Source organism: Paramisgurnus dabryanus, chromosome 19 (assembly GCF_030506205.2).
Source record: "Paramisgurnus dabryanus chromosome 19, PD_genome_1.1, whole genome shotgun sequence".
Lineage (NCBI taxonomy): Eukaryota > Metazoa > Chordata > Actinopteri > Cypriniformes > Cobitidae > Paramisgurnus > Paramisgurnus dabryanus.
In genome coordinates, this window is record NC_133355.1 from 9,313,756 (window position 1) to 9,330,769 (window position 17,014).

General features: G+C 40.3%; 2 protein-coding genes across 2 annotated transcripts in view; both read right to left on the reverse strand.

The window, feature by feature from the left end:
* The window catches only part of dbpa (D site albumin promoter binding protein a), a 15,432-nt gene extending 11,141 nt beyond the window's left edge, over positions 1 to 4,291 (reverse strand). Inside the window, exons 1-2 of the mRNA XM_065287920.2 lie at positions 3,330 to 4,291; positions 371 to 802 (exon numbers count right to left, since the gene is read on the reverse strand). Of these exons, the coding sequence (XP_065143992.1) occupies positions 371 to 802; positions 3,330 to 3,519 (622 nt within the window). The 5' untranslated portion in view covers positions 3,520 to 4,291. The remainder of the gene's footprint in view (positions 1 to 370; positions 803 to 3,329) is intronic.
* A 3,139-nt stretch (positions 4,292 to 7,430) lies between these two features.
* znf865 (zinc finger protein 865) lies at positions 7,431 to 16,783 on the reverse strand. The gene is made up of 4 exons (XM_065287921.2): positions 16,383 to 16,783; positions 15,976 to 16,080; positions 13,879 to 13,969; positions 7,431 to 13,787 (listed from the first exon to the last, which is right to left on the reverse strand). Exon 4 carries the CDS (start codon positions 13,199 to 13,201, stop codon positions 8,645 to 8,647), a length of 4,557 nt encoding a protein of 1,518 aa, XP_065143993.1. The 5' UTR covers positions 13,202 to 13,787; positions 13,879 to 13,969; positions 15,976 to 16,080; positions 16,383 to 16,783; the 3' UTR covers positions 7,431 to 8,644.
* Between the last annotated feature and the right edge of the window lie 231 nt (positions 16,784 to 17,014).

Consider the following 17,014-nt stretch of genomic DNA (forward strand, 5'->3'; position numbering starts at 1 on the left):
ATATTATCTGCTCTGATGACTTTGCTGTAATGAAATGCGTCCACGGCACACAAACAAGCACACACACACAGCTGTGCCCTTAAACCTTCAAAGCCTGCATTGCTCTTGGCATCAGAGTCCAGTTTTAGACATCCCATCATGCATCAGTGCAGATCACACGAGTCACAGAGACAGTCCTGCTCGTGTTCGCACCAATGCACACACAGACGTGCAGAAAGCACATCTGAAACACACTCCACACAGTGAACTGCAATTTGACAGCTATTTCGCACGGTTTGTAAACAAAGTTTTAGGCATGCAGCAAATCCAACCGTTAACAAGACCTTACGATTCCTCCTGACTTAAAAAAACACTTTATAAGGGTTCTTACCATGAAGACACTCTTGACCTCCCAGCAGTCCAGGGGCCTGCGGTACATCCAGTCCCAGCAGCGAAGATGACGAAGATGAAGAAGAGAGGGATGAGATGGATGAAGCCGAGGAAGAGCAGGGCGGAGAGGAAGAGGGAGGGCACTGGGAGCTCTGGCTAGGAACGGCCGACTGCGTGCTCTGGGAAGGCACCTGGGCAGCCGTACTGCAAGTGTTTCCCGACGGCATGCAACCCATTCCATTCTCCGTCAAAAACTCCTCCAGGTCCATGTATTGGAGCTGGAAGAGGCCGCCGTCGCACGGCAATGAGCGCTCCCAAAGCAACGGTCCGAGGAAGGTGGACTGATTGGTGGGGCGCACAGAGCCGTTGCCGCCGTTCATGCCTCCGGCTGCGCCCAATGAATCCTCATCAGAGTCCAAAGGTTTTTCTTTATCTACGAGCAGAGAAAACAACAGTATATAAAAGAGTACAACGTATTTACTTTACATGTGGTGCCTGAATAGGTAGGGCATTACATTAGAATTGCAAAAGGTTGTGGGTTCGATTCCAAGGGAACACATGTATTGATGAAAATGTATCGCTTGAATGCACTGCAAGTCACTTTTTGGATAAAAGCATCTGCCAAATGCACAAAAACTTTAACTTATAGAAAAATGGTGCTGGCAAAAAACAAGGTCATGGGTTTAAATCCCATTTACAGAAATGTGTACATTAAGGGTGATTCTCACGAAATGCAGATTTAGAAGGTGTCCAGCATCAATTTTTTTTTAAAAGCCCTTGAAGCCAATTTTTTGCACATATAAGATTAAGGTCTGAACTTACTATAACCATTTTTAGAGGATTTAAAAAATATTTCCTATAGAATTATTTACATTTTTTAGATTATCATTATTAAAAATTATCATTACCGCAACATTAAATTACATTAAATATATGCATTTACAAACTCATGTTTCGGTAATGAGAACTGCAAAGTTGTCTACTACGACAAACAAAAATTTAAGAACTGCTTACCTAGTATTTATTTTTGAAAAGGTTAGTTCATTGAGGGCTTAAACAATGATTGAAAATTGTTGCGGAGGATGAGAAAATTAGTCTTGGACACATTTATATTCCTTATTATTGTCTCTTCATTTACCAATGATCACCAAATACCACATGTTTCTTTACTGTAAATGTTTATAGCATGCACTGAAGCTTTTTATTTTTTAGATTTTTTAATTATAAATATTTCCATGTCAAAGAACCAAAATCCAGTCATAGACAGGTTGCGGTAATGACAATTTTCCCCTTAAATGTGAAAAAAAAATTGGTTTGTATGATGTCATTTGAAATCATTTCCAAAATAGTACAGGAAGAGATGTTTGTAGCTGTATGCTTATTATTTTGATACTCTTACTTTGCATTTACATTTTTATCAAAATGTTTCATGACACCTCATAAGTCTTTCGCGAGAAAGAAAATTTCACGAGAATCACCCTTAAATGTAGATAAATCTGTTCACATTTCTTCACGAATTCAGCTCACAGTTAGCAGCAATATTCAATTTACAAAAGGTGGTCCTGTAGCTCAATTGGTAAAGCATTGTGTTAGGTCATGCAAAAAGGTCATGGGTTCGATCGCCAAGGAAGACACAAACTGCTAAAAAATGTATAGCTTGAATGCACTGCAAGCAGCTTCCAAATATTTCAGGTTAAATTCCCAAAATTCTAGCACTCTGGTTCCTCAAACACACAAAAATGGCCCTTATTTAAAAAACACCTAAAGTGCTCATATTTTGCACACATGTATTCATATTTCCATATCTCATGTAAACATGAACTCCATGCATAACAGCGCACGGTGTGTGTGTAATAAATAAACAAAGCTCATGACCCTTGAACCGCAGCTCAGTGCATAAAGCCTTCACAGCTGCAGTGTACTTGGAAACACATAATGCCATGCACAAAGCTGGAATGCCAGAGGCCAAGATGGCAGTTTGTCTCTCTGCCCATCACTCGGATGAAGAGATGAGAGATCGGGTTGGGGAGGGTTGACGAATGAGATTGGATGAGAGCGCTGCACGAGTGACTCTGAGGGAAGAGCTCAAAGCAACGAGCCGAGCTGTCATCTTCAGCGCATGGGCTTTTGAAGATGAAGCTGGGGAATATGCACTGCACAGTGATAGATGGAAGAAGCAACGTTTTACCCAACAACAGCGTCCTGACAAAAGGGAAGTGGGAGCGTTATTTAGAGATAGATTGATAGATGATGGTGTAACGAACTGTCTGATAGAGGGTAATAAAGGGAAATGAAGAACAGTGTATAGGCATAAACATATAGATGGTCATAAAGAAGACAGTAAGCCAAAGCAAAGAGAAGAAAATAAATATAGAGTGGGAAGTTTCAACAGTGCCAACATCCAGACGAAAATTAATATTGAGGAAATGAACAAATACATTTATTTTAAATTTTAAAATATTTGTAATTTTTCAGTATTTTTTATCCTCCCCTTCTTTTTGACTTTTAACCAAATCTGCAGTGACACAAATCATTCACACGAGGGCGCAATTGACACAACACAATTGTTAGTTCACATCCGTATTAACACAAACACCTCACGTTTTAGAATGGCATCCATTTAATGGCAGTCACGGGAGCTTTAAGCGCCCCTTTAAGAAAGGGGAGAGGCCTTTAATTTATTTAATTTGTATCGGTCTTGTAAATTCACATAATTTGTCAACCATTTATCCGTCCGACTGAACAAACAGCCCGAGTGAATGTGAAATAAAAGACGTTTCCTGGTTGCCAAGGTCTGAAACTGGGAGGTGATGCAGAACTCCTACGAAACTTATCGCGGTGCTTCCTTTATTTAATACAGTGTGAAATCTAAAACATAAAGCTATTTTTTTTCTAAAACATCTTAAAAGGGAAGTTACTTTAATGGCAATTACACATTAGAGCATGAAAAATAGAGTCACCTTTCATCTCACAGCAGTCTTTTGCTCTCTGGTCCCCTTTAATTGGCAGCTGAAGAAGAGATTTTAGGCTCGCCATGGAGTTATTCAGGTGGCTATTGGTGGTGGTACCTGCAGGGTTAGATGGTCCGAGCTGTGGACTGGTCCCTGCTGGAAGATCGGGTGGCAATATCTGAGAAATTGGCCTGGACATTCCTAAGTGTATCCAGGTTGAACCACTTAACGTTATAAATAACTTTTAAGATCACTAGACAGTTGAGCTGGTATGATTGTCTAAGTCAAAAATGCACTAACAATTGAGTTTGGCAGTTTTGCACCCTGGATCGGGATGTTTGTGGAGGTCTCCGAGCATTTAAAATTCTCCTTCGAGCGCTTCTCCTAATCCGTTCCCATTGGGAAGCTGAAGTGAATTGTAGTGGAAACGCTGGAGTTGTTGTTCATCCTCTGGCTCCCTGTAAAAAAATTGCGATGATCGTTCGTCGTCTCGCTTTGATCTTCCGTGGGATCGCAGCTTATTTGTTGACGCGTGTCATCGCGCTTATCTGGTGTTCTTCTCGTCCAGGACAAAAATATTCCCCGAAAAACCGAATGAGTTGAATTAGACGGGCGTCCATAGAGGCAGAGATAAAACTGTGCACAGTCTGCAGGAAACTGTGTGTAAACAATAAACCCGGACTAAATCGAATCGACAGACCTTCGTAAACTTCGTATCGATAACTAACTCTGATTGAAAACAAATGTATGCAAATTAACAAATTGTTTTCGGTCAAAATATTATAAACGTGAGTTATCGCGGTTAAGACTGATGGCTGTTATATTCCTCTGCCTTCTTTGTTGTTCTCTCTCTCGTTATTTTTGTAGCTAACCTCCGCAACCTCTCTCACTTCCCTCTCTTTCTTTCCTTTCTCCGGGCACTCGGTAAAGCGAGCGCTCGGTATCGTAGCAAGAGTCAGCTGGAACGTACACGGGCAGCGCTCGTGACATCACCTCTCACGGGGGAACGGCACTGATGGGCGGGGCTATGCATTATTCATGATACACACCTCCCATGTCACCGCCCACAATATGATAAACGACCCGCGCTGGCCAATAGAATGCGTCGTGCTACGAATATTAAAAGTCAGACCACCCCCGTTTTTCGCTAACCACTTGTGTGCCATTACATTTTTATCGTTTAAACTGTAATGTAGGAACCGGAGGCAACATTAAGACTAAAAACAAGACACGAGAAAACATTAAACGAGTTGTTTATCATACAAACTTAATTGCGTTTGCTTTATCGAGATCAAAGCTGCAGGGTACGTCAGAATGTGCACGTGAATGTAGAAATGACAGGAAAATAAATGGCTGCAAATATTCAAGATGATTTATAAGCTGTTGGCATTGCATATTATCACAGGACTGCTCTGTTCCTTTGCAAATTTACACCTAGTATAATTGCTGTTGCTAAATAAATAAAAATCTTAATCCTATCCATTCATTCTCCTGAGTGTGGCTAGCTGTCATTTGTCAAAATAAGCCGAAAACGTGAGTATTTCGGTTTGGCCGACACAATTGTATTTCCACAGTACCTTAAGGACAGTACAAGAGCTCACAGAAAGCACATGGCTCAGGCACGCGCGATCGCTACCTACCGGCGGCCTCTCCTTCACGCGATTGGTCTAAAGTAGGTCAGTCTCTGCCCATCGCGCGATCCTATTGGGCAAAACTAGGTCAGTCGCTCCTCCCAACGTTTTCCCCATGCTAGTGCCGCGTGAGATGGGAGTAAAACAACATGCAAAGGCGGCTTGGTGAGATCTTTGTGGATTAGTGCAGGCAACTCTTGTCAGACGCAGAGATCAGATGGAATCTGCCTGTGCGTGCTTAAAAATGACAACAAATAAGATGAAAGCTCTATCAACACACAATTTGTTATTGTCCATATTAATAAAAACATAATGTATTTGGTTTAAATAACTGATACTTGTTTATGTACCTTTTTAAAAAATTGTTAACAAGATTGCACTTGCACAGTTGCATGGATGCACGTTTGAAATACAGTTGAAATCACGTTGCATGCATAGGAGGGCAAGGAGCAAAGCACTATACTTGTTTTAGGGCGAGTTCAACCAAAATAAGCTCTGACAGAACTAGGTAACATTTTATATATCATTATTTCTATATGCATCGTTTTTCTAACTAGTGCATTTTTAAATGGCATGCAGAGTTCCCTCGTTTTTTAAAAACATGTTTTATCATAAACCTTTTTACATGTAATGTTTTTATATGTTTGTTTGATCACATTTCTTTAAAATGTCATTAATAAATCGTTTGAAATAAAATATTTAATACAAATGTCCCTGACATGAACCATAATAAACAAAGTTTACTGTTCACAAACACTTACAAAAAGCAATATGAGGCCAATGAAATGTTTTGGAGCTGACCACACCTGAAATACATACACACATTTTTGTATTTAACAATAACAAATGTGTATTACTGGATATGAGAGTCACTTTTTCTCACAGTTTTCCCCCTTGGTCTTCTTTAATAGGCAGCTTAGGAATGCCATTAAGTTATTGGTGGTCATTAGTGGTGGTACCTGCAGGTGCCTACTGGAAGGTCAGGTGGCAATAACAAAGAAACTGGCCTGGACATACTTAAGTGTTACACTTAGCCAGACTTTCCCAGAACTTAATTTGGGACTAGGCCTAAAAATACCTCATAAAAAACATAACTGTTGTGCATCTTGAGACAATACAATGGCACTGATATGTCAACATGCATTTTAGTCTGGGACTAGGATAAGCACTGCCCGGGAAACCACTCCTTAGTGTTGGAAAAATCTTTTATAAACTAATCATAAAATAAAATGACAGGTTGAGACCTATTTAAATCTTTCATCGAAATTAACGAGTACACTTTAGATTATTTAGTATTATGTGTATAGGCCTATTATAAATCTTTTTAAGCAGGCCTGCCAGGCAAATCCTTTCAATTTCCAAGCTTAATGCCAAACAGAAGACGTTACCGCCATCTAGAGGAAATAGTTAGCAAGTTCAACCTTTCATGATTTTTAATTTCATGAGATGATGTCCTGTGCTGAACTCCAGGGCTCCAGACTAACTTTTTTCACTAGAAGCACAGTGGCCCCCAATGAAAATTTAGGGGCACACACTGTAAATCAACATGCTAACCAAATATTCACATTTCTACTAATTTCCACTGTATTACTAATAAATACTTGGTGATAGATGCAGAAATTACAATGTGCTGTTTCAAATTCAGTGTCACATTTTATTGTGCACTTTTCGGAAAAAAAGGTCAAATTTACTGGTTGCACATGTGCGACTGGATGTAAAATTCAGTGGCACACTCTCAAATTTTAGGGGCAAAATGCCTCCATTTGGGGGCAGTCTGGAGCCCTGAACTCGTTTAACTTTCGTTGAAAACACTAACAGAGAAACTAAGAGAAGAGATGGTTGTGTTTATCTGACACACCAATCCTTCATTAAGGGAATTCTTACCTTAAACTCTACTTTAGTGTGGCAGTAGACGTAAACTGTAACACAGCCCCATTAAGCAGGTAACAGCACCTGGGCACCATGTGCATAACACACATACTCTCATTTAAAATTTATAAATCATTTAGCCTATATGCCTTAAATAACAAATTAATCACATTTGCTTAATGACATGAAGATGCAGAGCTCAAGAACATACACTACCGGTCAAAAATTTACAGTAACTTCACTGAAATGTTGTAAAAATGAAAACCTTTTAATTTGAAGGAATATGCATGCTTACATTTTTTTATTAGTTTTATAGACAAAACAATAATTGTGCAAACATATTTATTATTTCAATATAAAACTAATCTCAGCATGGATGGATTTAAATCCTGTTCTAACAGCTTAGGCAGTTCGTTAATACAAAGCAAAAAGTATAATTTTTGCAAATTCTAGGTAAATGGTAGATTTTATAAAAAAAAGTTATTTTTTGTCACAACATAATTTTGTTTTGATAACTTTACTATTATTCTGAAATATGGAAAAAATAAAGTGACCCAAAACTTTTGACCAGTAGTGTACGCAACAATTTAAAACACAATCCAAAACTGTATATTTTTGGACATTTGTTTTATTTGTTTTCTGAGGAACTCAACATCTCTGTTGGCTCAGAAAAAGAAACTGTTTAGTATTTATATTTTGTATTTTAGTTTACTGAGAGGAAAACATTGGAACAGTAGATCTAAGTAAAGTTTTGACAATGAATACAATAGTGTTGGGAAAGTTGGGCTAAGCTGTGGTTTGGGTTAAAGGGGCAGGGAACAAAAATCACACTGATACATATATTCCCCACATCTTACAATGATAGACCCTGCCACAAACCCCACCCACCCCTAAAATAGTAAAAATGATAAAAAAAAAGAACTTATACTTTGAATAATAAAAAAGAACACAACTGTTATATAATAAAATATAATACGGATTGTACAGTACAGACTGGCAATTCCTCTCTCCCTCTAGCCAATCTTGCAATTGAAGACATTAACACTTGCCATAGAAACACCTGCAAAGGTTCATTACATATTTCTTAAAAAACAGGTGACAATAAACACAGGAACATGGCATCAACAGGGCCATTCTGTCCCCTCTGCATCAGCTATGCAGAATTTTTTGCACATTTTGACAGTTTCCTGATGGATTATCTCTAAAACAGAGTTTAATTTAACATTAAGTGTCATTATAGTTGTTCAAAGGGAATACACAGACTATGAACTCTATCTGCTTTCAGTTTCAGGTCAAACATTTGCATTTGAACATGACAGCAAAATGGGGGAAAAACAAAACAAGACCACAAGGAACAAAAAGCTACGTATATTTGAGAGTAAACAAAGGCTATACCTTTAAAATCTGAATACTGTGGGAGGGGACTAGTTTAAAGAATAGATTGTTACTGTTCAGATTAGTTCACTGGTATGCATCCATCATTGCAGCACAAATAAAGTTAAGAAAATACATAATGAATGTATTTTTAGAGGATAGAGATGCTACCATTACAACAAAGGTGCTACCAAAAAACCCAAAACAATCTAGAATATCTTCCCCTTTGGAGAAACCTTGTTAGAGATCCATGTCTATAATGGATGGATTTTCGGGTACAGGCTTATTTTCATGAGTCTTTATTTTAGGAGGCACTCTCTTGGTTAAAGTCTGTCCACACGTTTTACGGACTTGAACGTGTGATGCTTTCCATTAAAGAGTTCTATGCCTACTTTCATGCAATCCTTGCCTCCAAACAAGTTTTAAGGCCTATGTAGATGTTAAATTTATTTAGTGCCTGTAGCCTGTCACAACTCTTGATCTTTCAATCTGGTCCATAGCCTTCTGAACGTTAGTCCCCTTTATTGAGATTTTGTTTCCTCTACTGACATGTCGGCAAGCAAATCTGTGGCGTCTCAGGTGAGCACCATTCCAGAAGCGAGAGGGACACTGAGAGCAAGAGAAAGCCCCTTGAGAAAGGTGATAGGCCCGATGACGAAGAGCCGACAGTAGTCTTCGAGAACGTTTTCCACAGACTATGCAGCGCAGGCGAACGTGACGCCCATGTTTTCTTGGCGGATGCCTGGTTGCACGGTGAACTGAAAGAGTTATATGACTTGAAAAAGTTGTAAAGGGACAGACAGGGCATGAGTATGATTTTAGGGGGACAACGAGTGACCTCAGGCCTCTAAACCTTAATCGCCCCACACGCCACGTGCCTCCACCTACATTCATTCCAAGCCCTCCTCCAGTAAACTTGGCCCACTTTAGCTGGGCTATCCACTTCTTTCTTTTTCGCTGCTGCTGAAGTCTGCATGTTTTCCTTTTTAGATATATTTGCCTTCGGGCAATTTCATAAGCACTGAATCCACTCAGTAACGGCAAATCACTGGTCAGTTTATATTTTTTCTTTTTTTTTTTCTTCTTCCGTTGGGTGGCATCCTCTTGGGCCTGAGGGCTTTGTTGTAAATGTTGAGACTGCATTGAAAACGGGTGCTGTGGTTGATGATGTTGAGGGTGGTGGGGTGGGGAGATGTGAATATGAGGTGGAGTGGAATGAAGGGTGTTTCCTTGAACCCCTGAATAAATTAGCTGCCCCTTTCCGCTTATTGGCTGTTGAAGCTGAAGGGGACCCATGTTGGGGTTGGAGTAGTGCAAATGTTGGGGGTGCGAAGAGACATTTGAACTGTGATGTCCTGACTCAGGAGTGTAGAAAAGAGGGGAATAACCAGCAGGCTGAGGGTGCTGCGTGTGAGCAATTGTTGAATGGGGCTGTTGTACTCCATGACCTCCACTTTCGGGTGTTATATGAAGGAGAGCATTTGTTGCGGCCTCACTTTCTGAAACCGATGGGGCATTTCCAATAGATTCAGTTCCTGTCGGTTGCGTTGTTGGTCCAGTACGGGACAAACCGTGTTGAGATAATCTATGTCTGGTCAGGCTGTTGGAGTAGGAGAAAGCCTTGCCACAGACTTCACATGAAAAAAGTTTCTCCCCACCATGTTCATGAATGGCTTGGTGATGGGCAGTCAGGTGGAAGTGATGACGGAAAGATTTCCAACAAATCTCACATGTGTACAGCTTAGGAGGGGGTTGGTTACTTGTGCTAGCATTAGATCCTTGAACTTTGTTCTCCTGAGAATAAGAATAATAAGCGCCAGGGTTGGATTGATTGGTTTGTTCTTGATTTGCAGGTCCTCCTTGATTTGCAGCAGATTTGGTTTTACTTCGCCTTGGCTTAAAATCTCCCCTTAGATGCAGCTTTTCATGCCTTTTCAGACTCTGTGCATATCCGAAATCTTTTCCACAGAGCGTACATTTGTAGTTCTTCTCCCCCGAGTGAACAGTATGGTGTTTGGTAAGGTGAAAAGGTTCTCTAAAGTCTTTTCCACAGATGTCACAATGAAAAGGCTTTTCCCCTGTATGCACACGTTCATGACGACGTAGAGTTTCTCGTCTGCTGAAGCCCCGCCCACAAACAGTGCACAAATAAGGTCTTTCTGAACCATCTCCAGCAGCCCCACCCTGATTGTTTCTTCGACGCTTAACTCCTTCTCCTGGAGCCCCACCAGGTCTCGGCTCTCTTTTCTGCCTGGGCTTGCGTGGCCGCTTGGGTTTGGCATTAGGATTGGCATTTTGTGAATTAGGTGGTGGCTGCTGCTGCTGCTGTTGCTGCTGCTGGGTGGGGTGAGATAAAGGTATCATTGATCCACTTAGGCATTCTTCGTTTCCACCATTTCCAGCAGATGTGGATGAAGAGGGGCCCATAGACCCAAAGCCAAGTCCACCTAACAGACCTCCAATGATGTCTCTCCTTTCCTCTCGTCCCCCAGTATTGTTCATTTCAGCAGGCAAGACAGAGGCAGCAGCAGCAGCAGCAATGGCAGACATGGCACTACTGGTGACTTCATCTTCAGAGTCATCCAAAAGAGAGGAGAGGGGAAGATGAGATTGCTGTTGGTGATGGTGCTGCTGCTGATTTTGAGTGTGTGGAAGAAGTGTTGGGGCTAAAGGAGCTTTTCTAAGAGCTGGACTTGACATGCTGTTATTACATGAGTCTGTGGAATAAGATGATGGGTTACCCTGTTGGCGACGGTAGTCATCAACCCTGTATGATGTTTGATAAGGATCTCTTGAATATTCAGGATTATATTTCTCTTCAGTTTTGCCTACAGGATTTTGCCTACCACTTCCTCCCTGTGAATACATGCTATCACAGGACATTCCTGCCATGCCATCCTCATTTTTGCAAAACACCAGTTCTTTATCATCACTTATTTGTCCACCTGGGAAATCATTTTCAACCTTGCACTCTACTGAACCTATTGAGTCACCATCACTGCTTCTAGATCTCCTCCCTGGCTTGCCACAGTTACCAGAGGCAGCATGGTTTAACAACGAAGTGCTCTCTCTAAAGCAGCGGCCACATGCTGGACAGCGGTAGGGCTTATCTTCGTGAATTTTCTCATGTCGAGTGAGGGACTCTCGTCGGTTGAACGAACGCTCACAGACAGAGCAAGCATATGGACGATCTCCAGAGTGGATGACACCATGCTGAAGGAGGTGTCCTCTCTTCTTGAATCCCTTTCCACATTCATTACAGCAGTAAGACTTATCTGGACTTGAACAAGTGGAAGACATTGGGTCTGGATTCTGTTCATGCGGGTGGTGAGCATTTTGAGAAATTCCATCCTGTGTTGAGTGGGGGAGATCTGACTGATGCTGATGACTTGGGTTTGTGCTGCTATTGGGACCATTAGCATTTTCTTCGTGGCAGCGTATGTGTCGCCGAAGGCTTGGTAGATGAGAAAAAGTCTTGCCACACTCTCCACAATGATAAACAGGCTCTTGCTCAGGCTGTGGGATATTAGGAGTCATTGATTGCTGGTTTTCAGATTTGGGGTTCTGGGAGATATTTGATACCAGCACAGAGGCAGAGTTTGAGGATGGGGCAGAGGAAGAAGAGGAGGAGACAGTTGAAGAAGAGGAGGACGGTGCTGACGAGGAGAGGATGGAGGAGGGGTCACCACCAAGACCCCTCATGCCAACCCCTCCACCTCCTCCCACAAGACCAGAGGACCCATCATGACCATGTGCCCCAGAGCTGCCATGGCAGTTAGCGCTGCTAGTACTGCTGCTACTGCTACCATCTGTCTTTCTCTGGGGCAGGTAGCCAGCCATGGCTTTCTTTCTCCTGCTGCCACTACCTCCACTTCCTCCAGCCCCAGATACACCATCTCCTTTACCATCATCCTTTGGTACAGAGAGATGTAGTGGGAGTGGCAAAGGGAGACCTGCTTCTTGTTGCATAAGGGAAGCCAGCTGATTAGAGGAAAGAACGGGAATGCCTTGGAAATCAAAACCACCAAGAGGTGATGGTTGGGGGGCAGGGTGAAGAGGGTGGTGTGGATGGGCATGGCTGTGTGGGTGAGACAACGCATGAGGTGGCAACTGCTGCTGCTGTTGTTGGGGCTGGGGGGCTGGATGGCCATGGGTATGTGAAGGATGAAGGGCTGGAGGGGGAGCAAGACCTGTATTGGAGTCTGCAATTCCAAGATGATTATGGGGGCCCTGCTGAACTAGAAACTGTTCCAAACTAGCATTTGTGGGCACTCCAGAAAACAGGTATTGGTTTGCAGCAAGCATGCAACTGAACTGCTGGTGTAAACTTCTTGCATCAGACTGAGCTCCAACTAATCCAGCCACTGAACTGCTACTGCTGGGGGGATTATTTGATGTGGTGGTAGAACTCGAAGGGGAGGGTGATGAGGAGGATGGTCCAGGGGATGGCTGAGGAACAGAGAGGCCAGGATGCAAGGGTGGTGGCGGTGGGGCGGATGTTACAACTCCTCCAATTACCCCAGAGCCTCCTCCAGTACTTCCCCCTCCAAAATCAAATCGTCCCATTCCTGAGTGAAGCTGCTCCTGGGCTAGAGCAGCCTCGGCAGGGTGAAATGTACGTAGGAACTGTGGATATCCAGAGGCAGAACTGCCGCTCCCACTGCTGCTGCTCATCTTGCTAGATTTACGTGTGCTTTGTGATGATGAGGACTGAGTTTGTTGTGGGAGAGGTGGAGGGGGTGCACCCATTTTGGCAAACAGTGATGAGGAGTCGGCAAATGCATTACTTCTAGATCCTTGAAGGGAACCAAGACCAAGCCCAGACAGTAGGCTACCTGAGGCCTCACTTTGTTGTTGCTGCTGCTGTTGAAGCTGCTGCTGGTGCTGAAGTTGGACCTGCTGTTGGTGCTGCAGTTGTCTTTCCAGTCCCAGTCCTTTGAACTGGTGAGCCTGGTGTCCACTGAGCATCTCTAAAATGTCCATAGGGTACTTTCCAAACTGAAACATTTCCCTCTCAATGTTAAGGGGTGTTATTAAGAATTTTGTGTTGGTTTGTCCTTTCCAGCAAAGTGAACAATGTTACCAGATCTAATAGATGTCTCCAAGAATTGTGGCCTCTAATAATCAATATAAAGCTTTAAAGTAATCTGCTAGCAGCTCAAGTTTTTAAAATAAATGTCTTTACAAAATTAATTTATCTGAGGTTGTGACAGTCCATTCCAGAAATAAAACAAATTTTGGCTATAACAGTGGGCCACTACATGTGGTAAAATTATGGAAGCATTTGATTAAATAGTTATCTATAAATAAGTAACAAAAAAGAGCAAATGATGTTTCACAATATCATGCAATAAGCAGGGGTTTACGTTAGTCTTTTAAAATTAGTATGTCTACATTTAAAACAGTAAAATCGTTATCTGTTAATAGCATATGAAATTTGCGTCAAACTATATTTTTCACTAAAAACCAAATTATTTAGTGTTGAAAGTCATTAAATTTGAAGAGGGAATGTCTTTCTTTCTATTTCTGTATTTCCTTGAAAAATGATGCTTGCAATGGTCCCACTTTGTGATTTCCTTAGGAAAGTCTTCATCTATAAAGAAAAATATGATGAGCAATCAACTTTCTTTAACAAATCGGAGTGAAAAGATGAAAGGTCAGATTGTCCACAGGGTAAATCCAACCTCTTTCTATAACGCCTCAGCTGAAAGGCCGCAAGCACAGTGTTATGACCTAGTAGTTCGTCAAACCTCCTCCTGTGGCACCTTGTCAGTCCTGATAAAAAAATGAAAAATAACATTATCTTCAGTATCAAAGAATAAAAATGCAAAAACAATAACAAAATATTGTACGATAGAGTTTGACAGGACATGAGCAATACTTGGAATTAATATAAATTATCAACTGTCTTATCTAAAACTATAATCTTAAAGAAAAGTAATACATTTCTATTTGCCAAATAATGAAGACTAATATGTAAAAAACTAGCAAATATATAAAAGGAAATCACTACATAAAATTGAATAAGGACAGCATGAAGAAGCAACAACTGCAAAGCAGACAAACAAACAAACAAACCAACACTTTACCAATAACAAGAAGGATAAGGGTGATTATATATTTCAGGTTTTGGTGTCTAAAGTAATGATTTTTTTTCTGACGAGGTGTAACAGTGTTGACAGTCATGTATGCATGTATGAGAGTGACAGGGAGAGAGAGAGTGTATCTTTTTCCGTGTATGACTGTCATAAATACTGTCAACACTGTTACTATACATTGGTAACAGAGTTTGACAGTAACAGAATTAAAACTAATTCGGATAACAGGAAATTGTGATTTTCAGCTAAAAAAGACACTTTTTACAGTAAATATTATATTTTTATCGCCTGTAACATCTTGTGATGCATGACGAAGAGTACCAAAATCATTCAAAAAATTATTAAAATAATTGAATATATAAAGCAGGAAAGAAATGACTCTGAACAACTCCAAATATATATTATATATATATTAATATGATTATAAAATCACCCTTAAACCAAAATAGAAATTATAATACTACTTATAATAGCATATAATAGTGTTGAAAATCAGCATAAATGTCATTAAATACAGTTTTTAAAAAAACTAGCAAAACAATGAAACAATAATAGTACAAATTAAGAGGAAAGCAGACAAACAGAAATACTGTAAAATCATGCTGACACAAAAAAATCAATCAATAAAGCAACCAAGCAATAGAAATAACAATTAAAGCTGGAAAAGCAGCAATGCCAACATTAAATATTGTACAGTAATATTGACAACTCAGCCAAATCATAAATGCTTGACTTCAAAATTAAACTTTTTTTTATGAAATTTAGGCCCCTGACTCGATCTATGAACAATTATTGTTGCCAAAAAATAAGCTTTGTTACGACAAACAATGAACATAACACAAACTAACAGCATGTTCAATATATAACATGCAACTGAATAAAGTACAAGTCCAAAAATATCCAGACCTTATGAATGCATTAACTCGTAAGTAAATTAGCAAAAAATGTATGGTGTATCAATAATAGGTAATGAGAGTCACTAAAAACAATCTTGACAAAACAGATAAAAAAATAAAAGAACAATCATAACGTACAGAAATAATAACAATAGCAGAAGGATGCAATGCTAATATTAAATAATATTAATTAAATAATACTGAAAAATCACCAAATCAAACATGACTTAAGATTACAACTAACATTTTTATTTATTCATTTATTTATTAGTATGAGCTATCAGCTCGTCAAACTGTAAACATATATTTTTATATTCGCACATAAAGTAAATTAACAAATAAATGGGGAGTGTCAATAATAAAAATGTAAGTAAAACTGGCAACTAAACTCATTAAAGAAACATATAACATAATAAAAATAAAAATTAAGGTTTTAAGTTAAAACACAGAAAACTGCAATTTCTTCAGCTCAATTCACTCTAAATAAACAAACAAGAGATAACATCCCCCAAGTTGACATTGCCATCTCATCTTAAAATCTTGAATCGTGATCCTATAAATAACTGAGCTGCAACTTTAAAAACAAATAAAAATCTATCATGCCCCTAACATGAACTACTACACAACTATTGTTTTAACTAAGACAGATAACATATTATTGTTTAAAACAAAGAAAATCACCAGACCAAACCATAGGGTCTTGTCATTAGTCCAAGGGTGCAAACGTCAACATTACAGATTTTCATTCAGCCACAGTTAAAAACTGTATTTAAAAAAGTGAACTTACCGAGGCCTTGAGGAAATGCGTCGATTGTTGTCCGTATGATTTTGTCAACTGTGCAGGGGGTGAGGGAGAGGGGAGAGCTGAATTCCCTTTTTCAATCACATCCCTCTGTGGCACAGCAAAAAGTTTTGAAATAAAACACAATTAGACTCGTTTCATTCACGAACAGATTGGCAACAATCTGCCTAAATGTAGCACAAAAACATGCATGGTACTTGTCATACAGGGGCAAACTAAAAGTCAGAATAACAGAAACATAAACAAGCAAGTGACTCTCAAGTGCAGACAGCCCGTCAGACGAATTCAGGCTATCAGCCCACATCACTGCGCTAGCCTTTAAGCTAGCTAAATAAAGACGTCGTACCCTTTTGCACCGCAACAAAATGAACTCAAATGTTTGTGCATCGCACCTGCACGTGAACGGAGAAAGTCCTCTTGAAGAGCAAAGCGTGAAAATAACTTATGCGAAAAAGGCGCCGAAAGCGTAGATGTGCACAAAGGCGGTTTCCGATTTCAGGTTAGCAGGTCATTTTTCCTCATCCCGTGGAAAAACACTCTCGGAGGCCTCTCCATCGCTCTCGGTCCGTTAAACAACCCCCGATTTCCGCTGGCTAAGCTCGCTAACGTTCACCCTCTCGCCGTATTTTTATCAACACAGGATTTCGACCGAAACCGTTCTTCTGGTCGGTTTGTTGCTTTAATTTTACAACGGATTATGGCCGGTCAAATATTTTCCGCCCCGTGTCAATTTTTAGTGCCCCCGTCTTCCTTCGGGTACTTCTGTTCGCTTCACAGTGGTCGTTTCCGGGCAGTCATACAACTTCCGGGTGGTGTTACATGGTAATACGTTCGACATCATTGTGCTTAGCTTAGGGATTCAGTGAGAGATAAAGTAAAGAACAGCTGTCTTTTAATTCGCGGGTTTATTTAATTAATATATGAGTTTGTTGAGGTAGCATGACATGATAAGAGCGCATGCCCCCCTTTCAAATACCCCCCGCCCCACACACACACGTTGTACATTAAATAATAGCTAGGCTAT